The 17118-nt window shown below is 38.2% G+C and overlaps 1 protein-coding gene across 3 annotated transcripts in view; it reads right to left on the bottom strand.

Moving 5' to 3' along the window:
* Window positions 1–17118, bottom strand: part of UBAC2 (UBA domain containing 2) — a 163061-nt gene that overhangs the window by 48203 nt on the left and 97740 nt on the right. For 2 of the 3 annotated variants that reach the window (XM_082366147.1, XM_082366145.1), the window contains 2 exons: window positions 16215–16338; window positions 12720–12767 (listed from right to left, as the gene is read on the bottom strand). In XM_082366147.1, the coding sequence (XP_082222273.1) occupies window positions 12720–12767; window positions 16215–16338 (172 nt within the window). The remainder of the gene's footprint in view (window positions 1–12719; window positions 12768–16214; window positions 16339–17118) is intronic. The other variant, XM_082366146.1, reaches the window with a different exon arrangement.

Below are 17118 nucleotides of genomic sequence, written 5' to 3'. Positions count from 1 at the left end.
TGTTCTTTGTCAAGTACAAAAGTGATTCAGATGAATTTCCCATAGCCCTCTTTACTTTTTCAATATTATTTTAAAGTATCTATTTAAAACACTGGGTATCCTTCTGATTCTTGAAAAGTTGAATTAGAATAGGAACAGAATTAATTAAACTAATAATAGATTATTTGTTTCTAACAAATTGTCTTAGAAAGCTGCTCTAAGCTTTTCCTTTCAGAAAATCATGCGTCAAGAGGATTAGGTTAACTGCATAAAGCAGAAAACTGCAAATAACAGTGGCTTAAATACAACAGAAATTTATTTCTCCCTCATGTTAGAAAAGCTACAACCATCTTAACTGCATTCCAGGCAGCGGGGAGAAGAAAATGAGGAAGAACAAAAGGACAAAAGGCTACTTTAAGGAGCCTTCCTAGAAGTCCCACCAATATGTATGCTTATAGCTCATTAGCCAGGATGCCAGGATTTAGTTTGATAGCCATACCTAGATGCAAAGCAAACTGGAAAATGTGATCTTTTAGTTGGAGGCCTTGCTGCCGCAAATAAGATGAAGGTTCTGTTACGAAGGAAAAAAATACATTGGGGGACAGCTAGAGTCTCCAGCACGTGGAAAAAAGCCTTAATCAAATCCTAAAATGTAAATACCTTTGAATTTCCCTTTCAACAAGGAGACCATCCCCCTTTAAACTTATATTCACTTTCATAAACTGATTCAACAACTAAAATTGAGGGGAAAACAGGCATATGTTAAAATTTGCTTCTTACATTGGACTAAAAATAATAAATTAAAAATGAATGTAAAGATCAAGAACAACTTATGCATTTACAGATAGATTCAACAGGGAAAAACGAAATCCTTTTTTATGACCAGGAACAAGGCAAGGATGTCTATTCACCACTCTTATTTAACATTATACTAGAGGTCTTACCTAGTGCAATAGGCAAGAAAAATAAAAGGCACAAATTAGAAACGAAGAAGTAAAACATATAAACCAAATATATTTCCTGATGACTTGATCATATATGTAGGAAACCATAAGGAATCCACAGAAAAGCTACCAGAAACAACAAATTCAGCAAAACTACAGGATACAATAGCAATATACAGAAATCAACTGTGTTTCTATATACAAGCAACAAACATTTGGAACAAAACAACTCCATTTAAAATAGCATCAAAACCCCACAAAAACTTAGGAATACATTTAATGAAAGATGTGCAGGGCCTATACATCAAAAATTTAAAAATTAAAAAGGGGAATTAAAGAATTACTAGAAAAATGTAGACACATATTATGTTTATGAATTGGAAGACCCAATATTGTTAAAATAGTTGTACTAGTTATCTATTACTGAATAACAAATTACCCAAAACTCAGTGGCTTAAAACAATAAGCATTTATTACACGTACAGTTTATGTGGGTCAGAAATCTAGGAACTGCTTAGTTGGGTGGCTGTAGCTCAAGGTCTCCCATGAGGCTGCAGTTGAGATGTCAGCCTACCTGCCTTCATCTGGGACTCCTGACTGGCCCTGAAGGACCAGCTTCTAATGTGGTTCAGAAACACAACTGGCAAGTCAGTGCTGACTGCTGGCAGGATGCCATCATTCTTTGCCATGCAGACCTCTCCACAGGGCTGCTTCAGTACCCTTGTGACATGGCAACTGGCTTCCCCCAGAATGAGTGACCTGAGAGGGAGCAGGATAGAAGTAACGTGTCTCTTATCATCAGCCTTTTGGAGTCACACTCCATCCCGCCACATTCTATTCATTATAAGTGAATCGCTAAGTATAGCCCACACTCTAGAAGGGGGGAATTAAGCTCCATCTCTTGAAGTATAAAATAATTTGTGGCCATATTTTAAAATATCAAAATGGCAATCCTTCCTAACTCATCTATAGTTTCAGTGCAATCTCAAGCAAAATATTAACTGTATTTTTTCTTTTTTGAAGAAAATTATAAGCTGATTTAAAAATGCGTATGGGAAATGGGACCTAATGAAACTTCAAAGCTTTTGCACAGCAAAGGAAACCATAAACAAGACGAAAAGACAACCCTCAGAATGGGAGAAAATATTTGCAAACGAATCAACGGACAAAGGATTAATCTCCAAAATATATAAACAGCTCATTCAGCTCAATATTAAAGAAACAAACACCCCAATCCAAAAATGGGCAGAAGACCTAAACAGACATTTCTCCAAAGAAGACATACAGACGGCCACGAAGCACATGAAAAGATGCTCAACATCACTAATTATTAGAGAAATGCAAATCAAAACTACAATGAGGTATCACCTCACACCAGTTAGAATGGGCATCATCAGAAAATCTACAAACAACAAATGCTGGAGAGGGTGTGGAGAAAAGGGAACCCTCTTGCACTGTTGGTGGGAGTGTAAATTGATACAGCCACTATGGAGAACAATATGGAGGTTCCTTAAAAAACTAAAAATAGAACTACCATATGACCCAGCAATCCCACTACTGGGCACATACCCAGAGAAAACCGTAATTCAAAAAGACACATGCACCCGAATGTTCATTGCAGCACTATTTACAATAGCCAGGTCATGGAAGCAACCTAAATGCCCATCAACAGACGAATGGATAAAGAAGTTGTGGTACATATATACAATGGAATATTACTCAGCCATAAAAAGGAACGAAACTGAGTCATTTGTTGAGACGTGGATGGATCTAGAGACTGTCATACAGAGTGAAGTAAGTCAGAAAGAGAAAAACAAATATCGAATATTAACGCATGTATGTGGAACCTAGAAAAATGGTACAGATGAGCCGGTTTGCAGGGCAGAAGTTGAGACACAGATGTAGAGAACAGACATATGGACGCCAAGGCGGGAAAACTGCGGTGGGGTGGGGATGGTGGTGTGCTGAATTGGGCGATTGGGATTGACATGTATACACTGATGTGTATAAAATTGATGACTAATAAGAACCTGCAGTATAAAAAAAAATGCGTATGGAAAGTCAATGTTCCTAAAATAGCTTAACCAGTTTTGAAAAAGATGAACAAAGTTGGAGTACTTATGTTACCTGATTTCAAGACTTACCACACGCAAAAGTACTCAAACAGTATGGTACTGGCATGAGAACAAACATATAAATCACTGAGATAGAAAAGAAAGTCAAGAAACAGACCTACACTGGTCAACGGACTTTCAACAAAGGTGTTAAGGTAATACGCAAAGGAGAAAAGAGTCTTTTCAACGTTGATGGAACAATGCTAGATATCTATATGAAAAAAAATACATTTCAACCCTTAACTTCACAAATATTATACTCAAAGTGGATCTTAGACCTAAATGTAACAGCGAAAACTATTCAATTCTAGATGAAAACATAGGACAAAATGTTTGTGACATCAGATTAACAACTATTTCTTAAGATATCAAAGCACAAACTATTTTAAAAATTGAAACACTGAATTAATCAAGTTAAAACTTTTGCTTATTGAAAGTCATAGTTAAGGAAACAAAGAGGCAAGCCACAGACTGGTATAAAATTTTTACAAAATATATCCAACAAAGGGCTTATATCCAGAATATAAAAAGAACTCTTTTAATTTAATTATAATACAAATGTAACCCAACGAAAAAGTGGGTGAAAGATTTGAACAGACACAACACAAAGGAAGATATACAAATGGCTAGGAGTCACAGGAAAAGATGCCCAAATCACTAGTCATTAGAGAAACGCAAATTAAAGCCACAAGATATAATTACACGCCACCTAGAATGACTGAACTTAAAATGACTGACAATGCGAAGTGCTGGCAAGGAGGCGGAGGAATTGGAATGCTCACGTACTGATGGTGGAAATGCAAAATGGCACAGTCACTTTGTAAAATAATATGGTACCATATATTTTTCATATGATAAATTCTAGCAATTCTACTCCTAGGCATTTACCCAAGAGAAGTAAAAACATATGTCCACACATAAATGTGTACACAGATCTTCACAGCAGCATGAAAAAAATGTTTAGGGTGACGGGACTGTTTTCTATCCTGATTGTGGTGGTTACAAAACTGTATACAATGACCAAAGTTCACCAAACTGTACACTTCAAATTGGTAAATTTTATTGCATGTAACACTTTAATGAACAAAAAAGAAAAAAATTTTTCATAAAAAAGTAAATGTGAAGATCTAGAAAGATTAAGACATTTCTGGATATACAATTCTCCTCTTAAACTTTATAAAAGAGGTGGGATTTTCGGAGACTAAAACCAATCTTTAGCAATGAAAAACTTCTGATACCTTAAAAATATTCCAAGCTAACATAAACTAACATAAGACTTTCTGATAATAAGCCATGCTGTTGTTTATAATGAATATATTCAAAATCCCGTGCACTGATTTTTACCATAGTTCTTTACCAGCAGTTAAAATCAAGATATAGGAAAAATATCAACACAATCAGCCGCAAAGAGGAAGGAATACTGGACATTTCTATTTAAAAAAATCAGTTTAAAGAGATAATCAATACTGATTCAAGACTTTCCATCTCCTGATAGGAAAACAATGTAAAGACCCTGTGAGAAAATGCTCTGTGTGGCAACTGCCATGTAATCTACCAGTAATCATCTAAAATGAAAATGTATGTGTGTTTTTCTTGCTAACCTCTTCCTTATCTCCATTTCTTTTTCCTTTGACCAGCAGCAGTACTGACCCAGCTTAATATGTTTTATACTATCCTTTACACTTTCTCAAAGCCATCCTTTACTTCGTTTTCTTGTACGTGACAATGCCAGAAACACAAGACAAAGAGTTTGTTGAAGGTGAGGTTTGAGCTGCATTTTTAATCCATCATATGGAGGACCAGTTAAATATCTTTGATGATATTAGAAAAGAAAGTACAGTACAGCTATAGACCGAATTCTTCATAATAGGGAGAAAGCAGAGGCTGCCAACGGGATAAAGTTTTCTTGGATATTGGTCGGCCCACAAAATTTTTAATGAAGGCTGTAGGAAGTTGCTGTGGATACGCGTCTTTCAGCACCTCTGGGTACTTTTAAAACTTCTTCATGACCAAGACCTCCCTCCAGAATCGTGTCTCCGTTGACGATGATCAGGGCCTCATCTTAGTGGTGTAGTCAAGGGAAGATCTAAGAACAGCTTTGTACCTAAGTGTCTTGTGGTTGAAACAGACATGGATGAGAGCCTTGAAATGTACAGTGGAAGGCACTGAACCCACTGGATCGCCAGAACACCTGGCCTTTGGTCCTGGCTCTATCATCCATCAGCTGTGCAACCTGAACTTCAGCCTCCTCATCTTTCCAAATGGTAAGCCCAGGTTCTCCACCACCGTAGAGAGCGTGTCAAGAACCTAGTAAGGTAGTACACGTTGACAGCATCCTAACAATCACAAAGAGTTACAGTGTTTTATTGCACAGAAATAATTATTTTGATAATACTGAATTTTGAAACTCAACAATTAGTTATAGAATAAAGATAAAATGCCAGACATTTTGCTAGGCACTGGGGATTATAAAGAATAATGTATAGTTTCTAAACTGAAAGGGCAGACTCAGAAAAGGCTTCAGAGTCAGAACTTAAATGAATAAGTTTTTTCTAGGAAAAGAAGGCATCTAAGGGTGAAGGAATGGATATAGTTGGAAGAAACTGCATATGGTTATGCAAAGCCACCTCTTAAGAGCACAGACACTAAAGCTCCAGTACCTGCATTTGAAGGTTGTCTCCACTACTTATCAGTTATTCTTGGCAAATAACTTAAGTTCTCTGTGCCTCAGTTTCTTCATCTATAAAACAGGGACAACAGTTCCTACATCATCAGGTTTTCAGGAGGACTAATTAAATAATATTTGTGAACTGCTTAGAAAAGAGCTGTATTAGTCTGCTTTCTCTAGGTTATACTGTGGTAACAAATTATCCCAAATTTCAGTAGCTTATAACAAAGGTTTATTCCTCACTCATCTTATATGTTGGCCACAGCCCTGATCCGTGTGTCTTCTTCATTCTGGGGTCTGGGCTGAAGGAGCATCTTCTATCTGTCACATGCTTTTCTCATGACAAAAGGAACAGAGCAATGGCAGAACCACACAATAGTTCTTAAAACTTCTGCTTGTGAAGCATTCATCACTTCTGCTCATGGTCCAGTGGCTCATGTAAGTCACAGAGTAGAGTCTGGTGTTAACAGGGCATGAAGAGGCAGGCCCTGCAGGGAGGGACCCGTAGAAATGGGCAGCAGATATTCTCAACAAACAAAACAGTTGAACAAACAATATAATCTACCACAAGTGCCTGGTACATAGTAAGTGCCATGTGTTTGTTCAAGAAAAATAAGTGATGGCACAGAATCCCGAGACAGCATGAGATGTCGGGAAGAGTAAGATGCTCAGTGTCCCTGGAGCACAGGGTCCACAGGGCTGAGAGAGGGACCTGAGGAGGCCTAATTTTGAAAGCCTCTGAAAGGTTTTTGCCTAAAAAAAGGTAAGTTAGTAAAAGGCAAGTTACAGTAATGAAAATTTTATAGCTATATTTTATGAGGCACTTCTCTGACAGTTTTATCAAGACATTGGCATGATTTCATCTGTTCTGCACTGAACATTTAAAAGTCTACTAATCACTCCCTGTGTAACACTTGTCTAATAAGACATTCTGTCAGCCCTGGACTGAGTTGTAATTGTCATGACAAGGCAGAGGACAGAAGGTTTCAGGACAGGGGAAGGGGGCACAGAGAGGAAGGGAGGGAAAATGGGGGGAGAGAGAAGGTATGAGTGAATCAATGAAAGAGAGAGAGAGAGTTGTACAATGGACTGATAAGCACTTAATTTGGTGTTGGGATTGTAAATACTGTGTTATATAAGAAGGTGAAAGCACCCTCTAAATACGGCTGTTTCTTAAGGATTCACTGTCATCTTCTACTTCTACCCTAGGTTCTTTCACAAGCCCAATCCACCTCACAGCTCTAACCAGCCTTGACTTCCCTCTGCAGCTTCTGTCCTCATTTTCTTTTTCTTTTTATAAATTTATTTATTTATTTATTTTTGGCTGCGTTGGGTCTTTGTTGCTGCGCGCGGGCTTTCTCTAGTCGCGGTGCGTGGGCTTCTCATTGCGGTGGCTTCTCTTGTTGTGGAGCACGGGCTCTAGGTGTGCGGGCTTCAGTAGTTGTGGCGCGTGGGCTCAGTAGTTGTGGCCCACAGGCTCTAGAGCACAGGCTCAGTAGTTGTGGCGCACGGGCTTAGCTGCTCCGAGGCATGTGGGATCTTCCTGGAGCAGGGCTCGAACCTGTGTCCCCTGCGTTGGCAGGCGGATTCTTAACCACTGCGCCACCAGGGAAGCCCTGTCCTCATTTTCAATGAACTGCTAGAAAATCATCTCAGTCCCTAAAGTGCAACTGAAAACCTTGGGCATCAGATGAGTTACCTGACCTGCTATACTGTACCCTTCTTTTGGTGAATTGGGAAAAGAAATCTAAGGGAAGCAAGAATAAGGAAGAAGAAAAGGAAGCATGAAGAGCAGAGAAAGACATGAAAAGCAGGGCAAGGCTCAGAGGACCCAACTCCCCATCCTCATTCACCCGAGACGCAGGTCAGGGCTCGAAAACTTACTCCAAAGAAGTTCTGATTTCCATAGTAGATAATGCTAGTTCCATAAGCTTTCTCCTTAATGATATACCATGACTTGGAAAGCCCATCAACATAAGGTTCTATTTGATGCTTTTTCTTTTACAGTTACCGTAAGACAATGTTTTATTTTTTGTCTTTAAAACTCTTGTTGGAGGAAGAGAGACAGACAAATCACAGCCCACAAATGAGCCATCCTGACTCCTTCAAGGTTGCTCAACTCTCTCCTTCCCCCCTTCTTTGACTTACAAACCCTAATAAGACTTCTATAATCTTGCACCATCGTGAAGTTTTTTGTTTGAAAAGCTTTAAAGATCCTCACTGCCTATAGATAAAAATACAAACTCAGACCACATCCAAAGTCCTAACGAATCTGGTGTGAATCTACGTTTCTAATCTTGTTACTGGGTAGGACAGATTTTCTTTCACACTAAGGTTGCTTGATCACAAGATAATCAAAGTCTGACATACTGTACAGAACAGGTAACAAACACAGGAAATGACTAGATCGTAAATGGACAGGTTGATGGGGAGAAGCCTGGAATCTGAGAAGTACAGGCCTGTCTGTTCATCTGCTGCGAAACAGCTTGAAAGAGGACCAAATGATGATAAATATGTGAACTGTAAAAAGAGAAAAACTGGCAAAAGCAGGCTCCTTCTATTTTAATCACGCTAGAATCAGCTCAGGCCCGAGACTTCAGCTTTTGAGAATTAGGGCACATCCCAGGGGTAGTGACTCATAACTATGATTCATAAGATGGCAGAAAATGAAGAAGTGCAAGGATACGGATGGCCCAAAGACTTTCTGCAGAACCACAAAAGAACTTAAATAAAGTTCGATAAGAAAGCAACGTTTTCTTTAAGGAAAAAAAAGTATTAATGTGTAACAAGACTGAAGGAACTGTGAATATATAGAGTGGCCTCAATTTTTGAAGGTCTCTCACCAAAGACGTGAAGAAGAGTAGTTAGACATGAGGTGGGAATATGATCAAAGTAGGTGTATAGTAACATTTTGAAGCACTCACTTACACTGAAATATTTCACTTGGCTACTATAGCCAAGCTTTCCAATTACAATTTTGCAAACTTTCATGAAAACAGTCGTATTTTAGATATTAAATGTTGGTGTTGGGACTTCCCTGGTGGTGCAGTGGTTAAGAATCCGCCTGCCAATGCAGGGGACACGGGTTCGACCCCTGGTCCGGGAAGATCTCACATGCTGCGGAGCAACTAAGCCCATGCACCACAACTACTGAGCCTGCGCTCTAGAGCCCGCGAGCCACAACTACTGAAGCCCACGCGCCTAGAGCCTGTGCTCTGCAACAAGAGAAGCCACCGCAACAAAGAGCAGCCCCTGCTCGCCACAACTAGAGAAAGCCTGTGCGCAGCAACGAAGACCCAACGCAGCCAAAAAAAAAAAAAAAAAGTTGGTGTTAAAAGCCAGAATTGTCAAAGGAAGAACAACGCAACATTAAAACATGTATCAGTGGTACATGTGAATACAGTTAAGTCCCCTACATACAAACAAGTTCCGTTCATAAATCCAATTTGTTTGTAAGTCCAACAAAATTAGCCTAGGTACCCAACTAACACAATCGGCTATACAGTACTGTACTGTAATAGGTTTATAATACTCTTCACACAAATAATATATGAAAAACAAACACAAAAAATAAAGAAAACATTTTTAGTCTTACAGTACAGTACCTTGAAAAGTACAGTAGTACCGTACAACAGCTGGCATCCAGGCGCTGGCATCGAGCGAACAGGCAAGTAGCAGCTACATCACCGCTGCTTTTATGCTTGCTTCCTGACATCCTGGGCTTGAAATAAAGATTCTGTACTACTGTACAGATACTGTATAGAGTACGGTATTGTACTCTATACATTACCGTACAGTAAAGTACACAAAAACACAACCACATGTAGAGGATGCACGCACGTGACAATGTACGCCAGACACGTGAACTAACTTGACTGGACATGCGAGCGCGCACTGCCATCTTTGAAAGTTCGCAACTTGAAGGTTCGTATGTAGGGGACTTACTGCAATCTTAATCTTTACGTAAAACCGAATGACCCTTAACCTTTCTGGCAGCAGCTGGAATCCCTGAGGGATCACAAAACAGAACTGTGGAGAGACAGCTATCCTAGTCAAATTAACTCATTATTGCTCCTCATAAGCTAAACACACTTCCCCAACCCCCCTCCACCCAGGAAAAATATTTAGTCCTTATTCTCTTCTGTGACATCACTGAAGACACAAAGTGCACTCCCACCTAGCAAAATACTGTCCTGATGTAATTTATCTCCTCCTCCTCTTTTAGTCAGCGGGATATTTTTAAGCTCAGTATTCAGAAACATTTCTAATCATGAAAGAATGGGTGACACAAGGAGAGAGAAAAACCAGCCTAAGCAAAATAAATCCACCAATAACTAAGTAAAATAAACCCAAAGTTGGCAGCTTCTCAGAGGGCATGAGTAAAGGTTTTGGTTTCTATGACAGCAGATAACACATGACTTAGGTTTATACAAATGTCTTTTTATTAAAAAAAGCTCTTTCTCTTAAAAACACAGATTGAAATAAAATTACTTCCTTACTACATATAGTATGTTAGGAGAACTATTGGTTTCAGAGCTAAAAGGTGATTATTTTATCAACAGGTTTTCTAACATTCCTCCAAAACACTGAAAACCATCTGTGCATTTCTTTCTGGTAGTAAAAATTTTATTTTCTTTTTAGTATTTTATTTAGCATAAAAACAACCCCCCCCCCACACACAAAAACAAAAAAGGGAAGTTGCCTGATAAATATGGGGAGAGAAGTCAGGTTGAGCAAGAGACATCTGGGACAAGCTGTGGCTTTGTGAATCTCAGATCTCGATCCCTCAATCAGTGGTGTGTAAACCAAACATTCACAAATAATTTTAATATCCTCCTTTATAATTATCCTTATCTAAAGTATACCATATTATATTAAATATTTCATAACAAAAGTATGATTTTTCTGTAAAAAGTCAGAAACAAAATATTCATTAAATTCAAAACAAGCACTAACATCTATGGTATAGCATGAAGGAAAACTGGTGTAATTATCCCTGATATTAACATCTTAAGTAAACATAGTATCATCTAACTATGGTGGAATAATAATAAAGAACAAGGCTGATATGAAGATTTATCAGACTTGTGTAATGGTAGGAGGTCAGTAATATTAGCTGAATTAGTTACTATAAAGTGAAGATTCAATTGGCTCAAAGGTGTTTACTAATAGTGGGATTATTCAAATGCTAGCTACATTCATCTGGGGATTATATTTCAAATACTGAGCAATTCTATTCACTCTTCTGAAACCAGGAATTTTAGTGTTAAAAATTTGTTAAACTTCTGATTCCTTTAAAAAATTAAATCAAGCACCTTACCACCTGTTAAGCATCTGTACGAGAAAAGACTGATCACAACACACATACTTTAGATTTTAAAAAGACTAGAAAGAGATGAAAAATGCAACCTCCAATTCTAGAGCACTGAATGTCACAAAGTGAAACTTTCTGAGGTGACAGCAAGAACTTATTTTAAAACCAGGAATCTGAAAACAGAATAAAGAAAGAAAATGGGATGCCTTAAAACAAATGAGTCACATAATGAGTTATTAAAGAGGGGTTCAGATAATGTGAGCAAATCAATTAACAGTAAACTAACACAATGAAATGTAACACAATAAGGTACTTTTCAAATTTTTGAATGCTTTAGGAAAATATCCAAAAAAGGGCTCAAGATTATCACTGCTAAGAGAAACAGAACGTTATCATGAACAAAGGAGTGAATTCTCATGCTGCTTTCATTATGAAAGCAGTGAACTATCTATTGTCTGCAGGCTGGTTAAGTACCTGCCAATCAAGCTGGCAGTTCAAGTGGGGATGAGATTAGACTGGGCAGAGCCTGGCCACTGTGCCCCACAGGATTAGTATGACCCCAGGCTGTCCTTTAAATCACTACAAGTCTTAAGAATACCAGGTGGCTCAGATGGCTTGAAGACCCCACAATGGAGTTCAGCTCTGTGGTCCTGAAGCAAATCTGGGCATCTGAGAAAAATGTTTAGGGAGGGGGAAACAAAGTGACTTCAATCCCCAGAATTCTGGCTGGATGTTGTGAGGAGTGAAGGATTAAGTTGTATATGAAAAGAATAAACATAGAAAAGAAATAAAACAGAGAGCATAAAGGAAGGAAAGAAGTGAGCAGGCTTAAAGTAATGATCCAGTGTCTCAAAATACCATTCACCCAGGAAACAAGAAGAAGTAGTGATAACTTACTTAAAATGTCTGCAGTGGAATGCAGTTATTTCCAAATCCTTTCCCTTTGATGTTATACATGTTACTATAAATCCAGTCTGCAATTTTCTTAGTCTTTTCCAAGAAAGAAATTGAAAACTATATTTCACATATACTAGTTATAAACTTATTTTTAGATAAATTTGGGAGTGCAAATTTAAGCCATGGATGAAAAATAAAGCTCAATTTCATGCTTTAGATTCATTTTCAATACCTCATAGAGTTTATTAAAATAAACTTATATGCTTATTAAAGTAAAATAAAATAAAAAATAAAATACAGCAGGGTGGGGATGGGGGAGATGAAGGCGGTCTGGCACACAGATGAGATGCCGCCCTCTTCCTTCTCTGGCCACACACCCTGATGAATCTCCCATCAGCTCCAATCCACCTGACTTTCCACTGAACCTTATTTTTCCCCTTGCATGACCATGTCTCTTTCCAAAACAAGCAGCATATCTCTCACTAATTTTGGTAAATCCAACTTCTTCATTTTCTTTTTCTGCCATTTTGTCCTACTATGAGTTCAACTACTAAGTAATTTAAAAATAACACTGACAAACTCAGCTAAAACTTTCATTAAAATTACCTTGAAAACTGAGACAAACTGGCTTCTTTCATCTCAATTATCCATGCAACTGGCTTTTTCATCACTAAGGAAGTAGCTTTGAGATGCAATCTGACACCTGAAGACAACTGAATATGACCCATAATCTAAATATGACATTTTTCCTAAAGTTTGTTCAGAAAAGAGGGGGAATTGGGTGAGGGGGGAATCACACTTACAAGTCCACTTATGGCTACAATCCAGATGTAGGAACCAGAGGTGAAAAGCTATAAAAGAAAAAAAAAGGCAACTAAAAATGAAATTCAACTGCCAATCACAGCATATTTATTTTTACATAACTACAGCCATAACCATTTATGTTGTCTTAATTATACATATCTTAATATAAACAAATAGAAAATTAATAAATATCAATTCTGTTATATAAAAGAAAACAACATAATTAATTTTTCTTTTCTTTTCTTTCTTTTTTTTTTATACCAAGACCTAACTCAGCTTTTCAATAGCCTAAAACAGATTGGTTGAACCCAGCCCACTCCCGTGCAAAGAAAAATAAGTGAAATTCAAGCATATTCTTATTTACAAATGGACATTAATTGGCTTAAAGTAAAATACTATATAGAAAGAAATGATTAGCATTAACAACATACAAAATATGTAGTCACCATCCAATGCTTGGTGTTAAGGAATGACATGTAATATTAGTTTATATAATTCTCTCATTTCAATTTCTTGTTATTGCTACTCTAGTTTTAGATGGAAGACATCTGCCAGCATACAGGTCCATGTCCAATGCTGCTCTGCTTAACTCCTGATACTCTCATTCCAGTTTACCCAAGAAAGAGCAAACTAAGTAATGGTATCAAAGTTCATTAATGGCAAAAGCAGTTAGAATTGGGTCTCATGAAACCTCTCCCTTTGTTTTCCAAATCATTTACATCCAAGGGTGTGCTCAGCGTTTAAAAAAAAAAAAGTCACAAGACATCTCAAAGTGTTCCTGCAAGAAAGAAAAGATATGTAGCCTAATAACAGGATATTATTGGGATGATTGGTGAAATTTGAATAAGATAAAAATTTCAATAAGATTGTATCAATGTTAATTTCCCAATTTTGTTAACTGAACAATGGTTACGTAAGAGAATGCCCTTGTTTATAGGAAATATACACTGAAATATTTAGGGAATAAAATAAAGTCACATATATAGATTAAAAAAATAAGACTTGTAGCTTAGCGTTTGTTCACATTTAGATCTTTAGATGGGGAGTTTAAGCACTTCTGCTCGTAGAGAAAGAAGCGGGTTCACTGCTGACACTGTGCTACAGGAAAACCTCAAAGTGGTGCCCATTTATCAAGGATACATAGAAAAAAAGATACACAGAAAGAAGACAAAGGTAAGAGATGACAAAGCACAAGTAAAAAAAGAATCTGACCAGCTGTGCTCTTGTGTTAGCTAATGTGGAAATGAGCACTGGCTACAACTTCAAATTTAATCCCTTGATCTAAAATTTAATCCTTTGATCTAGCGTGGATGCTTGATCAGTGTGAATGACTGATAATAACAAGGATGAGAATGATGTGGAAAAATATTTTTCTGTAGTCTTCTTCTAAAAGTTTAGAGAACAATAAAACAGCTAACACTTTCACAGCACTTGCTGTACGCTTTCTCTCACAGCTGGGCTCCTTGAGGGCAGGCGCCACATCTCATGCTTCATTTTATCCTCCGCAGCCCCCAGCACCGGGCATTACATGACTGGCTCTTGGGCCATGTGTACTTAAATGACCCTTCACAAATATTGCTGCTCTCCTGATAATGATTAAAGTCATTCATTCACTCATCCATTCATCCGTCAAACGTCCCTGGTTTTAAGAAGTTGTTGAGTAAGAGACAGAGGCACAGAAACATGTGCGAAGGTCCAGAGGGGAGGGATGGAAGGAGAGAACAGAAGTTTTGGGAACAAAAGGTTCACGCTCATGTCAAGGTGGGGAGGGGTGGGGGCTGACATGGGACAGGCAAGAAGAAACCCTGGATGCCACTCATGCTAAGGACTTCAGATTTTATCAAGAAGCCAGGGGCATCTCCACCTCTACTTTCTGACACCAACTTCTACTTCACCAACAAAACAAAACAAAACAAAACAAAAAAAACAACCCACTCACAATCTCAGAAAAACCAAAGGTGGCAGCCATAGAGACACAAATGATTAATTAATAATAGGAACCAATTGACTTAGTTCTTATTATCTGTTCAGATTACCCTAAAAACTCAATGCTATAATCTCTAATCCTTCAAATGACCCTGTAAGATAGATATCGTTGTCCCCACTTTACAGATGAGCAAATGGGGGATCAGAAAAAGTGACAGAGAAAGAAAATAATTACCAGAGCAACTAATTAAACCAAAGTCTACGTGGCTCTAAAGACCTTCCACAATGCTCCACTGAATTCCTACTCCATAATGAATAAAACAATGTTTTTCACCCTCAAAGATGCTCTATAACTAGAGTCAACAGTGAAGCTTAGACGCTTCCATAACTTGACCCAAGTCTCAAGGTAGTGTGTGCCATGTCAGAACTGGAACTTGGGTCTCCTGCCCCCCCATCCAGGGTGCTCTTCTACCGTTGCATTCTGCTTTCTGTTGTAACATCTTAAAAAAGAATTAAACGTGCCACAGCAAATCCTAGTAATAAGAGTCAAATGCGGAAATGCGCTATTAGGTTATATGAGTATTGGGGAGGATAAGGGAGAGTGTAACGCTGTATAGGTTGAGAGATGAAGAATAAACACTTTTCATGAGAAACGGCTGTAAAGTGGTTAGGAAACACCCACCCCAGATGAGCCACTGCTAACACAGGACAGCAGACTAGAGAAGTTAGAGGAAACGCTGAAGGTTAAAAGGGGAGGGAGCAGGGCATTCTACGGTGACACTGGTATCCGGTTCCACGTGCGTGGGGTAAGGAATGTTATGAGCATAATGGTGGATCAAAAGGCCAAGCTACACATGGTACCACAGGAAACAGCAGAGTAAAAGTTTACATCAAAAGGTGTGAGAGTGAAAGAAAAGTGACAGGTACTACAGGTTGAAAACTGAAAATCACATGTATCTTCTATTACTGGGCCGGGGACCCAGGAGAGAGCAATCAATATTCATTGAATATTGGTGAAGATAATCTTTTTCAATTTAAGTCAAACAGTCAGTCCTCTAATGGCCTTCGTGTCAGACCACCTAGTGGATGGTGAGAGCGCAGTCAAGCCCGTGCAGCGCAGGAGTTACGAAGCTGGCAAAGCGTATCTGGTTCCTGCTTCAGAGCTTTATTTGTGACACTCTGTTCAATAAATTAATTTTGACAGTGGTTCTCCACTTTCCACCTTTTGACTGTTCTCATTTGTTTCCACTTCATACTATGATTTTTAAAAAATACTTAAACGCAACTGTACAATGAAATTAAAATATTTTCCACCGATTCAAATTACAGTGAAAGCTCTTATCAGATTTCTAAAGGCTATGAAAGCATTCTAGTATCTTATATTCCTTGAAGTTCTTGTTCTGTAACACTTCCTTTGAACGTTTGATATAGATCATGAAGCCAAACTTATGGGAAAAAAAACACATTGTTTTCAAGGAGATCAAATGAGAAAAAGACCGAAAAAAAAAAAAAAAAAGAGAGAGAGAGATCTGGTTAAAGAAACATGAACATAAAAATGCATACTGTACCTGTAGTCCCAATATATAAATCAGTGTCTTGTTTGTGATGGACAACGGGCCCAGAATATGTGCCACCTGGACTCTCGGGATGGAGCAGTAAAATGGTACAAACAGAGCAAACACAGGTGCCAGGCTATGCAAACAAACAAACAAATAAAATCACTATGGTATAACACTCAATTTAAAATACCAATGGTAAATGTATATCTGAAGTAACACTGCTTATCATTTTATTTCAGTCTGAAAGCATGGTCTTAGATACGCAAGTTGGTTTCTATACGTACATCACATCCAAAATAATTTGTACATATATATAACATTTTATGAGGCCTCTAATTATCTAACCCTTGTCGACCCTCCCAAAACTACTGCAAAGAGGCGGTTCAGCATCTACTAATGAACTGTCAGCACTGTGAGAAAATCTAAAGTTGATGCTGTGTGTTCTTCTCACGAATGACCTGAAATCTGATGAAAGAGATTAGATGAACCAAAAGCAAGAAACATTACAATTCATCACACAGTCAAATCCAAAATCTTCATCTCAGACATCGTCCAATCACATTTCACTCCAGCACTTGACATGGCTCGCTGCTCCTGTCCTCCCTTCCTCAAATTCCTTCCTGCTTTTGTCTTAAACCCTGTTTCTTGCTGGTCTGCCCATGTGTCTCCCACCACTCTTCTCCTACCCTCTCCAGGGTTCCATTATAGTCTTTTCTTCTTGCTCCAGTCTCTCTTGGTATAATCCTAAGCCCTTCTGTGGCTTCAACTAAAAAAATGAAGTGAGTCCCCAAACTGTCCGGCTGTCCCCTCACCTTGGCTATGAAACTCGATTTGATACCTTCGACTTGACATATTCAAAAGTCACAAACGTCTTTCTACTTAAAGTCTTGTTTCTCTCTAATCCATCTGCTAA

This window comes from Balaenoptera borealis (genome assembly GCF_965194805.1).
Source record: "Balaenoptera borealis genome assembly, chromosome: 18".
NCBI lineage: Eukaryota > Metazoa > Chordata > Mammalia > Artiodactyla > Balaenopteridae > Balaenoptera > Balaenoptera borealis.
The sequence above is the reverse complement of the archived record's forward strand: the minus strand, read 5'-3'. Positions and strand labels throughout refer to the sequence as shown.